The sequence below is a fragment of the Rhyacophila brunnea genome, unplaced genomic scaffold, assembly GCF_057557595.1.
Source record: "Rhyacophila brunnea isolate RB1 unplaced genomic scaffold, BYU_Rbru_1.0 scaffold_23, whole genome shotgun sequence".
NCBI classification, from domain to species: Eukaryota; Metazoa; Arthropoda; class Insecta; order Trichoptera; family Rhyacophilidae; genus Rhyacophila; species Rhyacophila brunnea.
In genome coordinates, this window is record NW_028232893.1 from 8,699,178 (window position 1) to 8,716,096 (window position 16,919).

At 35.4% G+C, this 16,919-nt stretch overlaps 1 protein-coding gene and 1 long non-coding RNA gene across 2 annotated transcripts in view; one reads left to right on the forward strand and one right to left on the reverse strand.

The window, feature by feature from the left end:
- The first annotated feature begins 958 nt into the window (after window positions 1-958).
- On the forward strand, window positions 959-9,554 carry LOC147069433 (uncharacterized). The gene is made up of 4 exons (XR_015071136.1): window positions 959-1,252; window positions 6,927-7,050; window positions 8,395-8,745; window positions 9,065-9,554. It is a non-coding gene; the product is annotated as an uncharacterized LOC147069433 (long non-coding RNA).
- Window positions 6,661-16,919, reverse strand: part of LOC147069434 (uncharacterized protein CG3556) — a 144,212-nt gene continuing 133,953 nt past the window's right edge. The window contains exons 4-10 of the mRNA XM_085950127.1: window positions 15,604-15,707; window positions 13,695-13,942; window positions 12,251-12,411; window positions 10,645-10,843; window positions 10,113-10,257; window positions 8,416-8,627; window positions 6,661-6,855 (exon numbers count right to left, since the gene is read on the reverse strand). Coding sequence (XP_085806253.1) covers window positions 6,794-6,855; window positions 8,416-8,627; window positions 10,113-10,257; window positions 10,645-10,843; window positions 12,251-12,411; window positions 13,695-13,942; window positions 15,604-15,707 — 1,131 coding nt within the window. The 3' untranslated portion in view covers window positions 6,661-6,793. The remainder of the gene's footprint in view (window positions 6,856-8,415; window positions 8,628-10,112; window positions 10,258-10,644; window positions 10,844-12,250; window positions 12,412-13,694; window positions 13,943-15,603; window positions 15,708-16,919) is intronic.

The following is a 16,919-nucleotide window of genomic DNA, read 5'->3' on the forward strand; positions in this document are numbered from 1 at the left end:
ATATGCCCATGATATGGTAAAAAGTTTGAATGGATTTCTATTTAAACTCAAGCTATTCCTTCGACAAATATTGAATAACAACGTGGACCACTTTCCAACTTTGAAGTTGCTGAATATACCAGAATATAAATTTGAAGAATATGGTAAAATTATTAATGACGATTTTTCACAAAATGTGGTGACTTCCAAAAAATTGAGACAAGTTTAGACATTTTCAATAGATATTGATAGTGTACCGACAGAGCTACAACTTGAGATTACTGATCAGCAGTGTGACACTTATTTAAGAGAATTGCATCGTCGTGAAGAAATCTCCAAATTTTACAATGCCCTTAATTCAGACAAATTCGACCAACTTAAAGATTATGAAAGAAAAATGTTCGTTATTTTTGGATCAACCTATATATGTGAACAAACATTTTCGATCATGAACCTCAATAAAAATTCTTTACGATCAAATATCTCCGATGCCCATTTACACGCAGTTTTGAGAATATCAACTACAAAATTAACACCTGAATTTTAAAAAAATGTTAAAAAATGTACAACAGTTTAGTTCTTCTCATTATTTTTTTCGTAATGTTTATTTTTCGTGATAATAAATAGTGTATATCTAAAAATGGTATTTTACTTGCGGCCCGCCGATCATTTTGAATTCTTGAATTTGGCCCTCCATCCAAAAAGTTTGCCCCCCTCTGTTTTAAAGTATTCCTTCGGCATAAAAGAAAATGGCAGATAATATTAGTATGCCGCTTATTTTACGCCACTGAATATTTTTGTGATGAGTCGTACAAAAATTACGGCAGAGCTATTATAATATCATTTATAATTTGTAAAATTCTTTAGACAGTTCCATGTATGCCAAAATTCAGTGAGTTGTTTATTTCCATTATTCTTTAAACTGAATTTTATGGCTATCGTTATGCATGTTTTATTCAAATGAATGTCACACTGCTTTGACTGCAACATGGCCATAAAACATCGCTGCCAACAATGTTGTAACTCTCTTCTAGGACAGTGATGTCACGCAGCTAGTCAAAACCACCGTACGTCTATGTATCTTAAGCCGAAATCAATGCTGATCACCAATAGCAGTATCTGCACATTCGCTGTGTCGAGTGAAATTTGTTGCATGCGACAGCAGATATTTTTGTTCAACCAAAAACATTGGATTCACGCTGTGTGCGATGTTACATTAAGTTAATCCTTAATGTCAGCCAATAGCAATAATAATGCATGTCAGATATTTACGGTATTTCGATCGTTCTCTTGAAGCGAATATCGAACTGTTCATGAGGTATTCAGCTGTAAATGCGGCACTGCTAGGATATTCAACATAGAATTCCATATTAGATATTATAGAAGAGAATTATGGAAATTTACAACTAATTATTGATTGGTATATATGATTATTTATCTATTTCACACACCTAAATTATGTTGATTATTTACACCTGACACTAGAAAGTGTTTTAATTATTCATGCAAGAGTTTAAAAACATATTATGATGTATTTATTGAAGTAGATCCTATATAAAATTGTGGGAACTGCCGTTGATTATACATTGTACCTAATAGTACATAATGAATTACGAATTGCAACAGTATAATAATTAAATAGATAAGTATAAGATGATTTATATAGGAAACACCATCGAGAAGTACCGAACAGTACAATATGTCATGTAATTTAATATGGCGGTATGTTAAACCATGAATTATACATTTATTCTGGCTTCCTTCAACAACCCTATCCGCAAAACATACAGCAGTTATCGATTCTCATCTAACTAAATGTGGGTATTTCTCGGTTACATCCATTAGATTACTGTCTTCGCAAAATTCACTGGTCTATAATCGTTCATACGGCGGAAACGTGTCCGGTAAATTGTATGTATACATTATCATCATCATCAGCCGGGGTCAATCCACTGCTGGATGAAGGCCTCCCCAAACTTTCTCCAACTCTCTCGGTCCTGTGTCATTCGCTGCCACGTATTTCCGCCGAACTTTACCAGTTCGTCAATCCAGCGGTTTTTAGGGCGACCTTGTGGCCGTTTCGTGCCCCTTGAGTACCACTGGATGACGGCATTTATCCAGCGGCCGTCCTTTCGGCAAGAAATGTGCCCCGCCCATCTCCATTTCAGCTGTTTGGCAACGTCTATTACATCGCGTACTCTTGTCTGCTTCCTAACCCATTCGTTTCTCTTACGGTCCTTTCGCGTGATGCCCAACATACACCTCTCCATGCCTCGCTGTGCGACTCTTAGCCTTTGGACATCTCTCGTGTTGAGGGTCCACGTCTCGCAGCCATACGTGAGCACGGGTAGCACACATTGGTTGAACACCCTACGCTAAAGACATAATGGTAGGTCACTCTTGAAGATACTATTCAGACATCCGAAAGCACTCCATCCCAGCTTTGCTCTTCGAGCAATTTCATCGTGCATGCTTCCGTCTATGGACACCTGCTGTCCGAGATATACGTAGCTGCTGACTTGCTCGAGTTGGGTGCCATAAATGCAGATAATCGCAGGGTCCGAAAAACATTTATCTTTAGACCGACCGTTTGACTGACATCCGCGAGTTCTTGCATTCTACCTTGGAGGTCTTTCGGCTCTTGTGAGAGTATAACAATATCATCTGCAAAGCGCAGGTGACTGAGGTGTGCCCCATTTATTGGAACACCTTTTTCCTCCCAATCAAGTTTCCTAAATAAGTCCTCAAGAGCAGCGGTGAATAGTTTAGGTGAAATGGTATCACCTTGCCGGATACCTTTGTTAATGGGTCCCCATTAACAAATGTATACATTATAACCGTGAACAAATAACATATAGCAGAATAGCACTGAGACTGGATAATACGATATTCGCGCAGCATTTCACTGAGCGGTAATTTTAGTATATTTTAAAATGTTATATAAGTACATGAAGAATTCCGAATGATTCAAAAGTAGATGAGTAATTAGGTACAGACGGCTTTCGACTTTTGTACGTTCTACTTTTGTACAATTCGCTATGTTGTACAATTCGTAAAATTTAGATTTTGGTTGATAATGCAAAAACTGTGCGTTTCCATACAGTCACTCCTCTCTCCACAAAGAAAATAAGATGGTATTCAACTATCTCTTGACAAGTTTACAAAGAAAACACCTGTTTTCTAATGTGCCTCGTTAACTTTATTATACCCATTTATAAATAAATATTTTAAAGTACACTTTTTGATGTTTTTTTTTATGTTACTCTACTCTTGTACATTCAACATTCGTACACATTTCCAGGAACCAATTACGTACGTAAGTCGAGGGCCGCCTGTAATTTTAAGTACCTACCTATCATTATTATGAGATATTGGATACGAATCAATGTCAAATTTGGTCTAGTTGGAACATTACTGTCTATAATAAAGTGTCATATCTCAAATCAATCATAGATATTTTTAAAACGCGTAGAAATTACCTATTGGTAAAATTCTGAACAAAGAACGTGTCATCAAGTTTCAATGCTATTCTGCCATCTGTTTGAATAAATATTTACGACCATAATGTATACGTACAAGTGTTTAAGTACATTTGACATGTAACCAAGTGGACATACCATTGTCAGGCCAGTCTCTTTAGAGTAGAGAACAGTGTCATTCCACAGGTGTTGTACGTCCAGTTTTGTATGTTTTGAGAAAATTGAACTAAAAACATTCGAATCGATTGTAAATCAAAGGAAAAATGGACATAGTATTATGTATGTATGATGAGAAAATAACTTCTCAAATATACTATTTTGGACGTACAATATTTTTACTGCGACGGGCGTTTTGTATAATATTATGGTAACTCAATTTCAGCAAAAACTGGACATACAATATCGTTTCAACAGTTGTTACTTCTGATTGGCGTAGGGATGTCATTTAGAAAATATTTAGGATATATACATGTCGAATAATTAATGTCCAGGGTTCTGTGTTATCATGAGCCCTGTTGAGATGTTGGCCACTCTTTATTACCATGACAATGTTGTACATGAGTAGATTAAACCCACTGGTACTTCTAAATAGTGTTACCATTAGATTTCACGGTGTTTAAAATTACAAGTGATACGTTTTACAATAATTAGACTGTTCTGCGTCATGCTACTCTAGTGTTTAATTTGTTGAAATTAAACGTGGACTTCATTTGTGTTACCTAACAGAATGGTATCCTAAGTTAACAGTACCTATAGGTACCTAATCATTTATTTGGGCACAATATAACGCATTACGATTTACAATACTTTAGTTTGACGAGATCACAATAGCAATAAAAGTGAAAAAACCTTTAATTTTTCAATCGGCATACCTCCCTTTTACAATTATTAATGCATTTCTTTCCAATTATAGATACATATTATCTTAAAATCAAATTATAGTAATAACTTACTTATTTATTAAACCAAGACAAAGAATTCAACTGTCATTTTATAACATGACAGTTGTTTTCTTTATTCATCTGCAACCTTATTCCTTCGTCTACTTAACACCATAACACCATAACACCAAAATGTTATTTTTTTGGAATAAGAGATAACAACTTTATTTTACTTATGTTTTCACTGTGCTCGTGTGCTATCTAAAGTCATACAAGATACCAACTGTCAAACGCTAATATTCAGTTATTATTGAAAATATTCCACGTAATGACAGCTCATAAAAAAATTGTATTAATGCTATCTCGGGCTACGTATCTTTTAGAATATGAGATAGTACATTTACCCAGATTTTTAACGATTTCGGTGTTAAGGAGGGTTAAGTTGGAATAAAGCTGCTGGTGGAATAACATGAGTTAACACCATGTAATTTCAAACAGTACCTATGCTAAGGACCGATGAAAACGATTTTTTTCATTTTCTTTTGATACAAATATAAAATGTTTTAATTTAATTTTAAATTAAAAAATAAAAATAACGTAAATTAATAATAATTGTAACCAAACTACATACACAACTATTTAAGTTTTCAATATATGAGGCGTCTAATTACAAAAAGCGACAAGTCCACAATTCAATATTTTCGGGAAACAACGTTTTTATGTTTCAAGCTTCAACTATTTGTTTTAACGTGAGATTATTTTTTCCGTTGTATTCTATGTCGAAATTAGAACCAAATGGCAATTTGTTTCAGCCGATAAACTCTTAAATGTAATAAATATAGGCAAAATAAAATTGGACGTAGCGTTATTTGTACTTCACTTTTTAATTTACGCCGCATAAGGCACATATTTCCGTGGCACTGTTATGATGCTATGGCATGGGAGACGCCATTTTCAATATTGAACGTGCCCTTATTGGTTGAATTAAATACGCGCGAAATCAACCAAGCTTTAAATAATATGAAACACGGACTTGGCGCATTTTGTAATAAATCGAGACTTAAAATATTTTTTTTGTAGGGTTATGTCGCGTTTTGGAATTTATAGATCAATACATATTGTGTAAAATTATACAAAGAATACGTGCGTATTTTTTTCTCGATTTTGACCATATGTGGACTTATCGCTTTTTGGAATTAGACGCCTCATATATAAAAAAGTTATACAATATTAAACATAATTTAACATAATATTATATACTTATATATTTTAAATAATAATCATACACATATATTATAATATGATTAATAACTATAATAGAAATATTCTGACGTTAGAGCGTAGTATGAAATAAAAAAACATTAAATTAAAAAATGAATAGCATTATGCATTAAAGATAGGAGTGCCGTATAACGATTGAAAATGAATATTTTTGGGTCAGTTAGAGGTTTAAGCCTGAGCAATCCATACTTTTTTTAAGAATGTTATTTATTTATGATGCCGTAGTTTTTCTTATCATATGAATTCATCTTTAATGATCACATATAATGTTTTTATACGAAAAATAATATTATTTTAAATGTTATAAAATTGAGAATAATGTCCAATTATACAACAAAGGCATTTAAAATATTACTATTTTGCGCTATAAAAACATTTCATATGATTATTAAATGATTGTAATATGGTGAGAAAAGATATGGCATTATAATGATACAAATTACTTAAGCACAAAGTGTATACATTATTCAAGCACTGATTTATCCGAAATTCTTCGTTTTTGACATTCATAGGGCAATCCTGCCCTTAAGCAATTTGTAGAGGACGTATCGTTGTGATTATTTTGGGGTTGCTAGTTGTGAATAATATAGTAATCTTGAGTGATGTCATATGACTCCTAACATACCGACATATTAAAAAGATGAGCTTTTATGAATGACATCTGTTGCTAAAACCCTCAAGTTTTGTGGGTAATATGCAAAATTCAACAGCCATAAACCGACCGCGTAACTTTTATGGAGCATACTTATTTAGTTTCTCAATTATATAAAGTCAAATGATTTATATTAAATATTGTGAAATGTTGTAAATAAAATTAATAATACATTATTACGTCTAATAAAAAATGTTTATATAAAATAAAGGCTTAATAAAATATTTAATAAAAAAGTGTAAATTAGTCAGCCATTACAAAAAAAGCACAAAAAGTTTGTTCCAAATTTAAATATGTGATAATAAACAAAATACAATTTTATTACCTACCCAGAAACAATAAAGATTAGTAGGATGGGCAAAATTAATGAAGCGCAGCTTTGCAAGAGAAATGTTTAGAATTTTATGACTGCAATAAGATTGCGTCATTGTACACGTTCCCCATAAAACACCACCATTATAAAAAGTACTTTTTTTGTAAATTAAACCAACTTATATCGCATTAGACAGCAATTTTTTTTCTTACAGCTTCTTGTACCAGAATAGATAATGTTCCCCTTCTTCCACTAGCAAGTCATCGACACCTGAAAAGTGAAACGAAGAATAACCATCAATTACCATTTTAATAAGTACAATATTTCTTTTTCATTTACAGAGCAATTGGATAAAATGGTTTCGTTCAGAGACGTTGAAGAAATCCTAAATAAATGAAAGTGAAGCTGTCAAAATGGTTACTAACACCCCACCCCGTTGACACGTGCATGGATTTACTGTTGACAGTACGTATAATCACGGCCATAACAAGAAAATGCATGTGTAAACACATATTGTCATGCAATTTGCAAGATTGCATGCATGAATCAAAAAAGTTCGGTAGGTAGCTTCTAAATTTTCATGCGACTGTTGGGGTTTTTCGATCTCCGCCTGCGCAATAGAACAATAGTAGCGAACCTGCCGGTAAAAAAACAGATTTTTATGACCTGTCAAATAGTACCATAAAATGACAGGATCGCATCTCGCTTACTCTTGAAGAATGAGATTGGAGAGACAGTCGGCACTTTTACGTGTAAACAGTTATTGTCACGATAGTTTAAAATACTCACTATTGCTGCAAATAAATCTACGCACATATACAGGTGCTATAAGGCTAATGATTAAATCAACTGCCTAAAATTGCTGAAATGCTGCTTAAAATATTAACTATGTATATCACCCAATCATCAACAATGTTATTAATTCTCAAAACTTTTAAAGAAACCAAACACCTTCAATACTTCTATGGTTTAAACCTACCAGTGCATCTATTCTATACACAAGACTGCTATCGGCCACTATCGGCGGCTATCGAGGCTAGTTTATCATATATTTATGTATTGAGGTATTGCAATTATTGTTACAATAAGTATAAGAATATGGGTCCATTATCTGGCCTTCTTGTGAGGTTTCCTATAAGCTTGTTTTAGAGCGTGTTCAGAAGAAATTTTTGCGACATCTTTATTTTAATGTATATAATTATTTTCTTTTTGACAGTTTCTCAAACGAGTATTTTTTTCTTTAAGGCATGCTCGCCTTTCATACTCTTGAAGCTCACCAAGCACCAATACCGAGGGCTGTGTAGCTGGTCAATGAACTACCTAGAGATGTAGACATTTTTAGCGATTGTTTAATACTTTGGACGCGGAAAACGCACACGGCGCGTAATGACTAGGCGGCCGATCGATGTAATTAACGTGCATTTTAAAGGGGGCAATTAAAATCTCATCATCTCTTCAGCAGCGAAAGCGTTAATTTGTATATTTCTTGAATAATTATTGTTGTTTTTTTTTTAAATTACTTATTTTCTTTACTAATTTGATTTACCTGTACTTTTTATTCTAAATGTCATGTTGTGAATGTCTTGAATTAATAATTTGATGTGCTCAATGTGTCTTTTTTAAATAAATAAACTAATAAATTAATAAGTTGGTTGTAATAGTTACAATAAGTATAAATATGATAAACTACCCGCGATACCCGTTGATAGTGGCCGATAGCAGTCTTGTGCATAGAATAGATGCGCTGATGATTTTAGCATGTGAGGTCAGATGACATGTAATGGTACATGACAGGTAATGTGTTTCTAGCATTAGTGTCAGGTAACCCACCGACTGGCGCCACGAGCTGGTTTCCGGGAGGTGACGCCGGATCGGGCTGTTCAGGAAGACGGTACAGTAACCAGTAGTGATAGCCCATCGGTTCCTCTCGGCAGCCGGCCAGGGTATGGACGTAGTGACCGTTTGGCCACTCGCTGGCCGAGAACTCGAAGCGGGGATCCTGCTCTGCTGCCATCTGCATCACGTGATAGAAGGAGATGTTTCTGGAAAGACAGTGATAACATTTCAATTAAAATCGGCAAATCATCTGTTGATTCTGTAATTCGAAAAGACTGCGATGGGCCGTATCCGGAAATTTGTACGTAAACAGTTCACCGCAGGGCATTTATTCGTGCGCCGCAGTACGTGAAACATGAGTTCGTGTAACATTTAATCAAATGACGAGTTCTTCGTTAAACATTTCACCGTGGAGTATATTTGTAAGTATGCTATAACATGTGGCGAATTTTATGAGATGTCTTTACTAGGTTAGGTTAGGTTATGGTTAATCTAATTGGAACAGAACTATTTGCAAATTATCGCCGCATTTTGTAAGATACACGTACAAATGTATTCCACGGTGAAATGTTCAACGAAGAACTCGTCATTTGATAAAATGTTATACGAACTCATGTTTCACGTACTGCGGCGCACGAATAAGTGTCCCACAATGAACTGCATAGGTACTACTTACATGTGTTACACGCGATGGGCGGCCTTGATTGAAAGATTCCAGACACCCCGCCATGTCTTTATGTGAAATGTGTCATAATGTTTACTAATTTAAGATAGGTAAATTATTATCTACGTACCTATGAATACAAAAGTAAATGCGAAGCCTTAAAACAACATTTGGTTTTTACGACAATAATTACCCTGTAACAGATGCGTGTGTATGTATGTAATATAATATAATATGAGTATATGGTGTCAGTTTAAATAAAGGTAAGATCGCAGGGATATGTTTTGGACATGTCATATTATGTTATGATAAGTAAAATTTCACGATCAATCACATTATTAATAAACTAAACACAATAAACGTCATACATAAAATAGATCCTATATGTATGTATATTCAAAACAGATTGCTACATTCTTAAATCTTGTGAATTATTCGTTCAATAAACAAAATAGTTTATCAAGTAGGTAACTTATGTTTCCTTCTAGCACCCACTACGTCTTTCCAACCATTATGCGGGCATATTCATTGGCGTAAACTTTACGCCGTAAAGAACGTTTTCCCCAACTTTCCAATATCTTTTTTGACGTACACTTCAGTGTTTTAGAGCAATTTCGTCTCTGTTCTGGCAAAACACACTAACTGGAGAATACTAGTTTTGAGTAATTTGACTTTGAAGTTGTTAAAATGTTTGAAATGGTCTATCATGTGAGTTTACTAAGTAATCGTTAAAAGGATGACTTTAAAATAAAGACTGTTTATTTATTAAGAAGGTTTCCAGATGGTAAAGTTTGAAATAAGGAACATATTGGTATAACTAACTCAATATGTCATTTTTTCGAATTAGTGTCTTCTGCCAGAACAGTGATGTTATGTAACTACATAATGTATAGTTGGTATACTTTTAAGAAACTTTGTTTCCATGGTTACTTATATAATAGTTTACTGATTTTGCTTAGCGAGACGGACACCATGACTGTTATGAATTTGTTTACAAATTAGGTTTGTGTTAATTTTGGCTTCATACCTTGGTGCCACCATGTAGAGAGTGTAGTTGTCGGTGACATTGCTGCCAACCCAGAGAGTATAAGTAAAAGAGACGTTCCTAGCGTCAGACTCGTTGTATGGCTTTGAGACTCCTGCTACTGTCCTTGGAACCCCTTCTGCTGGCTCTGAAATATAAAAAAATCACTTTAGCATTATGGAATATTTTTTATCTCCCTCATTTGTGTAATAGAATTGTTTCACAGTTGGAGATACCAGTCGAGTGCTATCTGAATTCAGGAAACATAGACATAAGGGAAGTGTGTTAACTTCTTAGTGTGACTGCAAGAAGGTGCAATTATTCTCGAGCGTGGAGAAAATATGGGATAACCTAATGCCCCTGCTCTATTGACACTCGAGTCAAAAGTCTTAATGTCTACAGACTTTTTTTCATGTGGAGCTCCCCAAATCTGTGAACTTTTAAAAATCCAATCCAAATCGACCGGAATCCTGGGATTATACAAACCCTGTTATAAACTAGCACTGAATAAAATAATGTTAGCTCAGTCAATTACCATTTGTGTCGACAAGTGGGTGGTCCACAGAATGAGGGCATCTCTTAGCGGGCGCAACTGAAGCCCCGGACAACGCAACGGCAACCTCTGCAGTGGTCGCCACATCTCCGAAGCCTCCGTGAGACGACTGCTGGTGCATCAGCCACGACAGGGCCGAGGATCTGTTCCACTGCTGCTCGCTGTCAGTCTCTTCCAAGGCCTGTAAATGGATTTGTACAAAAAGTTTTATAAGTATAGTGCGAAAACATCTTCTTGGCTACGTGTTAAAACTGTGAACTAACATGCTCCGCCCATTTATAACCGTATTTCCATTGTAAACTAACAGGCTCCTTCCATTTAGTAGACAACAGCGCCTAGAAGCGTAGCCAAGAAGATGTTTTCGCACAGTAGTTACCTACGTGCTTATTTTCCTGCTATAAAAATAATGCCTGAACCTTAGACTATAGATACATCTAGACGCCACCCGTTGCATTGGTAAATGAAGCCGCGTGCCTTGCGTTTGGTTTGTGGGCGAGCGAACGCATTCGTCTACAAATGTTCGAGACCATAGACCATTTCGCTAGTGCTCGCCCAAAGTGCTCGCACTAGACGCTCAGAATTAAAATATAATTTTCTATTTTTTTACGTTATATAGTATTTTTAAGCGGTCAAAATGCAACCATTAGGTAAAGATATCCATAATTTAAGTTATTTTAAACAAACACTAGGTCACTGATATTAAAATATATAATAAAATACAAATAAATTATCACGAACATGTATCAACTTACCTATGAAACGTAATACCATCTTCTTGCTTATCAGAACGGCTACCACATTTTAAGACAACACACAGAACCATCTTTTCTACTTAATTAACTAAAAATATTTACCATTGACTTTATGTTTAACACAAAAAATATCAATTTTAGCAACTCGAGTTCGCAAGTTATCGACGCTATGTGAAGCGTTTCGCCCCGATTTGATGGCGATACTTTTGGAAACTAGCCCACAGATATGTAGACCTTTTATCTTACTCTAGCGCGTGTCGCAGAGATTTTAAGGGTGCCGAATACTTTCTCACTCGCACTCATGCATCGTTTTTGTTCAGACCTTGGCCTGAACCTACATTGTTTCCCCGAAAAGTGTCGAAGAAAATCTTGTTACCTATGTCTAATTATACGAGTAGACGCGTGATTCGACTGCTCCTACCGACCGTCAGGCCCGATCGAGACATGTCATTTATTATTGTTATCTATTCGTTGAGTCATGAGCGAAATATTTATATTACCTATAGGCAGATCCACTTAACTTATTTGCTGGGGGGGGGGGGAGATATGCTTGAAGGCGAGTCATTTCGAAATGCAGTAATTTGTAGCAAATGATTTGAGGTATTTGCTAAGACTGCACTAATATAAAAAAACACGTTGAAAGCATTAAGTTTGTTTATAAAATGCACCACTAATATTTAGATTATAATATTTTGATGAACATTCACAAACATTACAAATAAAACAGATGGTACATATTAAGGGGGGGAGGAGGAGTCGGTTACTTTATTTACGTCATTCAGTTACGTCATTTCATAATATACTTTTGATTATTATTAGAATCACATTTAATTTACCTGAATAGCTAGAGCAGTGGTTCTCAAGTTGCCGAAGCTCCCATCGGGCAGCTGCTGCCTCGCCAGCCCGGTGAGCGGCCTGCGCAGGAACGGCTGAAGACTGCGGTGCCTATGGTCTCGGACGATGCACCTCAGGGCTAGTATCACCATTGCCATTGTATCTGAAATATTTGACAACAAACGCAATTAACTGGTGTTGCATGGTTTACGAGGTAAGCGAGGTGCGTCATCATTCAAACGATTTTCACGTGAACTGGTTAAGGAAATAAAAATTGGTATGAGTTATTAATGCTTCCATTTAAAAGGCCCAACTGTCTCGACTTTTGAGCTTGGAGAATCATTGTCTCATCCGAATCTTAGGGGAACACTGGAACGACCACGTTACAATTTAATACTCGAGTTCGAGAGTTAACACCAGGTAATGTATTATAGAGGGCGCCTATTGTTCGGCAAAATGAAGCCACGTTTCTTGCGTATAACGCACAGTAGAACCTCGATTTTATTAAGGGGGGACATGCTCAGCGTAGGTCAAAATGGAGCTTTTATTCCATTTTCAAAGTATGATCCTGGACATTCCTTAAACGTTGTAGATAATATATTTATATAATTTTGAAGCCTTATTATCCTTTATATTTTTTTTAAACATTTGATGACTGCATAAAGTATTGTTATTACATAAAATAGTATTCTTTTAAACCTCTCGCTCTAATGTTTTAGAATATAGTCATATTTCAGTACATGCAAGTGCAGTAGTGTTAAGATTTTTTACATTTATTAATTTTTAAACGCATTTATAAAATCATTAGTATAATTTATGTCGACATTATTATAGTGAAATATTTACGATAAAAAATTATATTGATAATCTCTCTGATCCCAAATTTGACAAGAATTAGGCATTTTATTATTCTAAAAATGGGCAAGATTAACACATTTGAAGATAATTCTAAAGATACTAATTATAAGCTATGTCTTTGACCATTCAAGTGTGATACACATCCTACGAATAATGATTGCTTTATAATAATTATTGACCTAAGAATAAGGTAGTGTTTTTTTGAAATACGCCATTTCTTTTGGCATTACCCAGTGGTTAAGCTACAACATACGGCCGTAGCCATAAATTGACAAACTATAATTGAAGTAAGGAGTAAAATGATGTTAACGCGCGTGTTTGAACATGATAAAATTTAGAGCGAAATAAACAATTTTGACTGTTTAGACGGCTAACTTATTGTAACAATTATAATACCTCAATACAAATATGTAATAAATACAATCACTTTATCACTTTAGCGGTCGATATGCGCCTTGTGTATAGAATAGACCCCCTGATGACTAAGAGGCGCTTTATGTGGTATAGCTGTACGGATTCTATTATCATTGTCTGACCGTATCTTAATGCAAAAGCTATTTAGGAATAAGGTCAATTTCTATCACTCACCAATTCCATGATCAGCCGGCGCACTGGCGGCATCCAGCAGTCTCCTGACGTGACGCCTCCGCGCCCTGGCTCCGGCGCCACACGCTGCGAGGCTCGCCAGCGCCAGTTCTTGTGCGTGTGCTGGCTCGCGGTGGAGGAGCGCTCCCACCAGATCGTGACCGTGGAAGCGCCGAGGATCGCGGCACAGGGCCACCAGGGCTAACGTGCTCTCGGCGAGTTGGCGTGAGGACACGGGAGCGTCTCGGTGTCTGAAATCAAATTGACAATGTAAAGTTTACATAGGTTTTTTTTTAGTTCCAGCTCAGATATACCAACTGGCAGCTGAGTGACACACAAGTGGCTGGTGTAGGCTGCACAATATGCATGTAGCCCAAGTGTTCACAGCCTATGACACAACGACCAATATTTAGGCATTGTTTAGGTATGGTGGGTGGTTACATATAAATTACATAAAACATTTCACCGTGGCACAGTTCGCCGTGAGCTTTCTTATCGGAAAGAGATGACCATATACATACTATACGGTCTCCAATTTTATTAGATTCAATATGAACATTAATTCAATTTTCATAGCTGATTTTGGCAAAATTCATGAATTCAAGAATGAAAACCTAACCTAACCTAACAAATAATCCAGTAGGTATATCGGCTATACTCAAATTTTGTTTGCTGCTGGCTTCCTGTAAAGTGTAAACCGACAAGAACTGTGTTTCATTTAGACATGAATTTTATGTCAGTACCTACCTACCTACTATACGACCAAAGAGGTTGGATGGTCTTTATATACGGCCATATATTTCCGATAAAACATATTTCACGGTGATGTGTAATACGGCGAACTGCATACGCACAAGTTTTTGGTGGGTGTGGCGAACTGACTTGTCTATAGTGTCTATCATATGAAGTCGCAGGTAAACAATACTGCGGCGTTATGTCCATGAACGTCACATTGTAAGCCATTTAAGGCGAAGTCTTCACTGAGCCTTTTTTAAAGAGGCACCTAGCGGAAAAATACGAAGCTTGCAATTTGAGATATTTTTTTGATAATTTACAATTTCAACTGTATTAATGAATATATATGTATCTAAAAACATTAAAAAGAAAAATATTTTTTATTTCAAGTCAAAGATAAACTTACAATTGTAAAAAATGTAATAAAATGTGAATTTGTTGAATCGGACCGCACCCTATTATTACATATATTTTATGGTCATATTTATTATTAAAATTTAGTTTATTAAGTTTTCTAAGCATCATCTAAGAGATTTTTGACTAATTCATAGTTTTAATATTTTTTATTTCTATTTTAAAAAATATCGATTTTTATAAAAAATATAAATGTGTATAACTTTAAGATTATTTTGTTATGATCAACGCAAACATTGATAACACCAGACCAAACACCTCATACCACATTGCAATTTTATTGAATGTATCAATATGTCCTACCTTTGTTGTGAAGCAGCAGCAGTTTTTAAGCCTGGAAATGTCTCAGGAGCTGTTACCCAAGACTGAAATTACGTTAATTAAGGTATCCGCCACATGGACTTGTTGGTCGAATCTCAAAGAGCTTGGCAGCAAATCCGCAATGACTAGTCAAAAACTGACTGGTGTAGTGGTCAGTAGTCAATGTCGTTATCAATAATCGGTCTTATGCAGGGCTCGAAATGGACCGGAGCGCCGTCCGGTTCATAAAATCCTCAAAATTATCGTTTTGTCAAAGTGGGTGGAAAAAATAATTTGACACAAAAATCTAACACACTTTTTTATAAAATACACATAAAGTTAGATAACTATGTATTTATATAATGTAAATATTTTCGTAAAATTATCGAGTGCTCCGGTTCGTAAAATTTTCCATTTCGAGCGCTGCTTATGGCTAATATATAAATAATAATATGTTACTTACTTCCAAAGTAACAAAAGAACTTCAATTTCCAGCTGTTTCGCGGAGAGCTGCATGTCCAGGCTTGGCTGAGATGGTTCCACTTCATTTTTTGATTCGTTTGCTACCTGTAAAAGACAATAAAATAATCTATTAAAATAACAAAAAAAGAACACTCACACAAAAGTCTACAAATATGAATTATGAAACAGCATCCAATACCTACATATTTACCACAGTATGTTACAGCAGCGGTCCCCAACCGGTGGTCCGCGGACCACCAGTGGTCAGTGACAGAATTTTGGTGGTCCGCAGACTAATTTGCGTATATTTTCAATTTTCGTATTTATTATAATATTTTTTTTTGCAATTTTAGCATTATTACGTCGTCAGTCCATATTCAATGTGTTAAAGAAGAAATAAATTGAATAAAGTTTGTTGTTCGGAAAAAAATTAATATAACTTCATATTTCTTTACCATACTTTTGGCATATTGTTCAATTGTGAGTGGTCATTGATCCTTTTTTGTAATTGATCTTTTATGCACCTCTATGTCCACGTAGAATTCATATTAATTTAATAATTATTGTATGTATTGATTCTTTTTATTAAAATATTTTTTTTTTTTTTGCATTTTTCGTAATGAATATCTGTCTTAATAAGTTTATTTATAAGAATTATTTTATCATTATTTTGACATATCGAATTTTTAACAAGTGTGGAAGAAATACGTGGTAGTGGTCTGCGAGGTCCAATAGGTTGGGGACCGCTGTGTTACAGCATATATTATATAGGTAATATAGTAAATGCATAGATGGAATCATTGACGTCCCGCGGGGATAGACAGGTCACGCGTTGCTTATGGGTGGCAAAATATAAAGAGCGTCAAATCGAGGAATGACTGCGATCATTGAAACTTTAGTAAACAATGACGGTTTTCCATGAAGCCGATGATGCGGTACCGACATCTTATTTTAAAAAATCACAAGGGGGCCTCCATACTTGTCAGCGCCTCAGAAATCCGCGTACCTACAGCCGTTTGGGAGTAGGTTTCGTCGAAACGCTCTAATCTTCAGTAAATTATGTGAACGTATTTTTTTTAAGATCTTTGTTTCATTTGCTATTTATTTAAGATGACAATATCTAGGTATGTACCTAACAATTTGAGACTAGAAATAAAAGGGGAAGATCCGACATAAATAGTGCACACTAAACTTTGTCATTGAAGTTAAATTCCCTCCACCAAAACCCGCCCCGTACCACCCTCGGACTTAATCGAGAGTATCACGGGACCCATCAATTGGTGATGTGAAGCATCTAAAAATTGGCCTGGGAGTGTC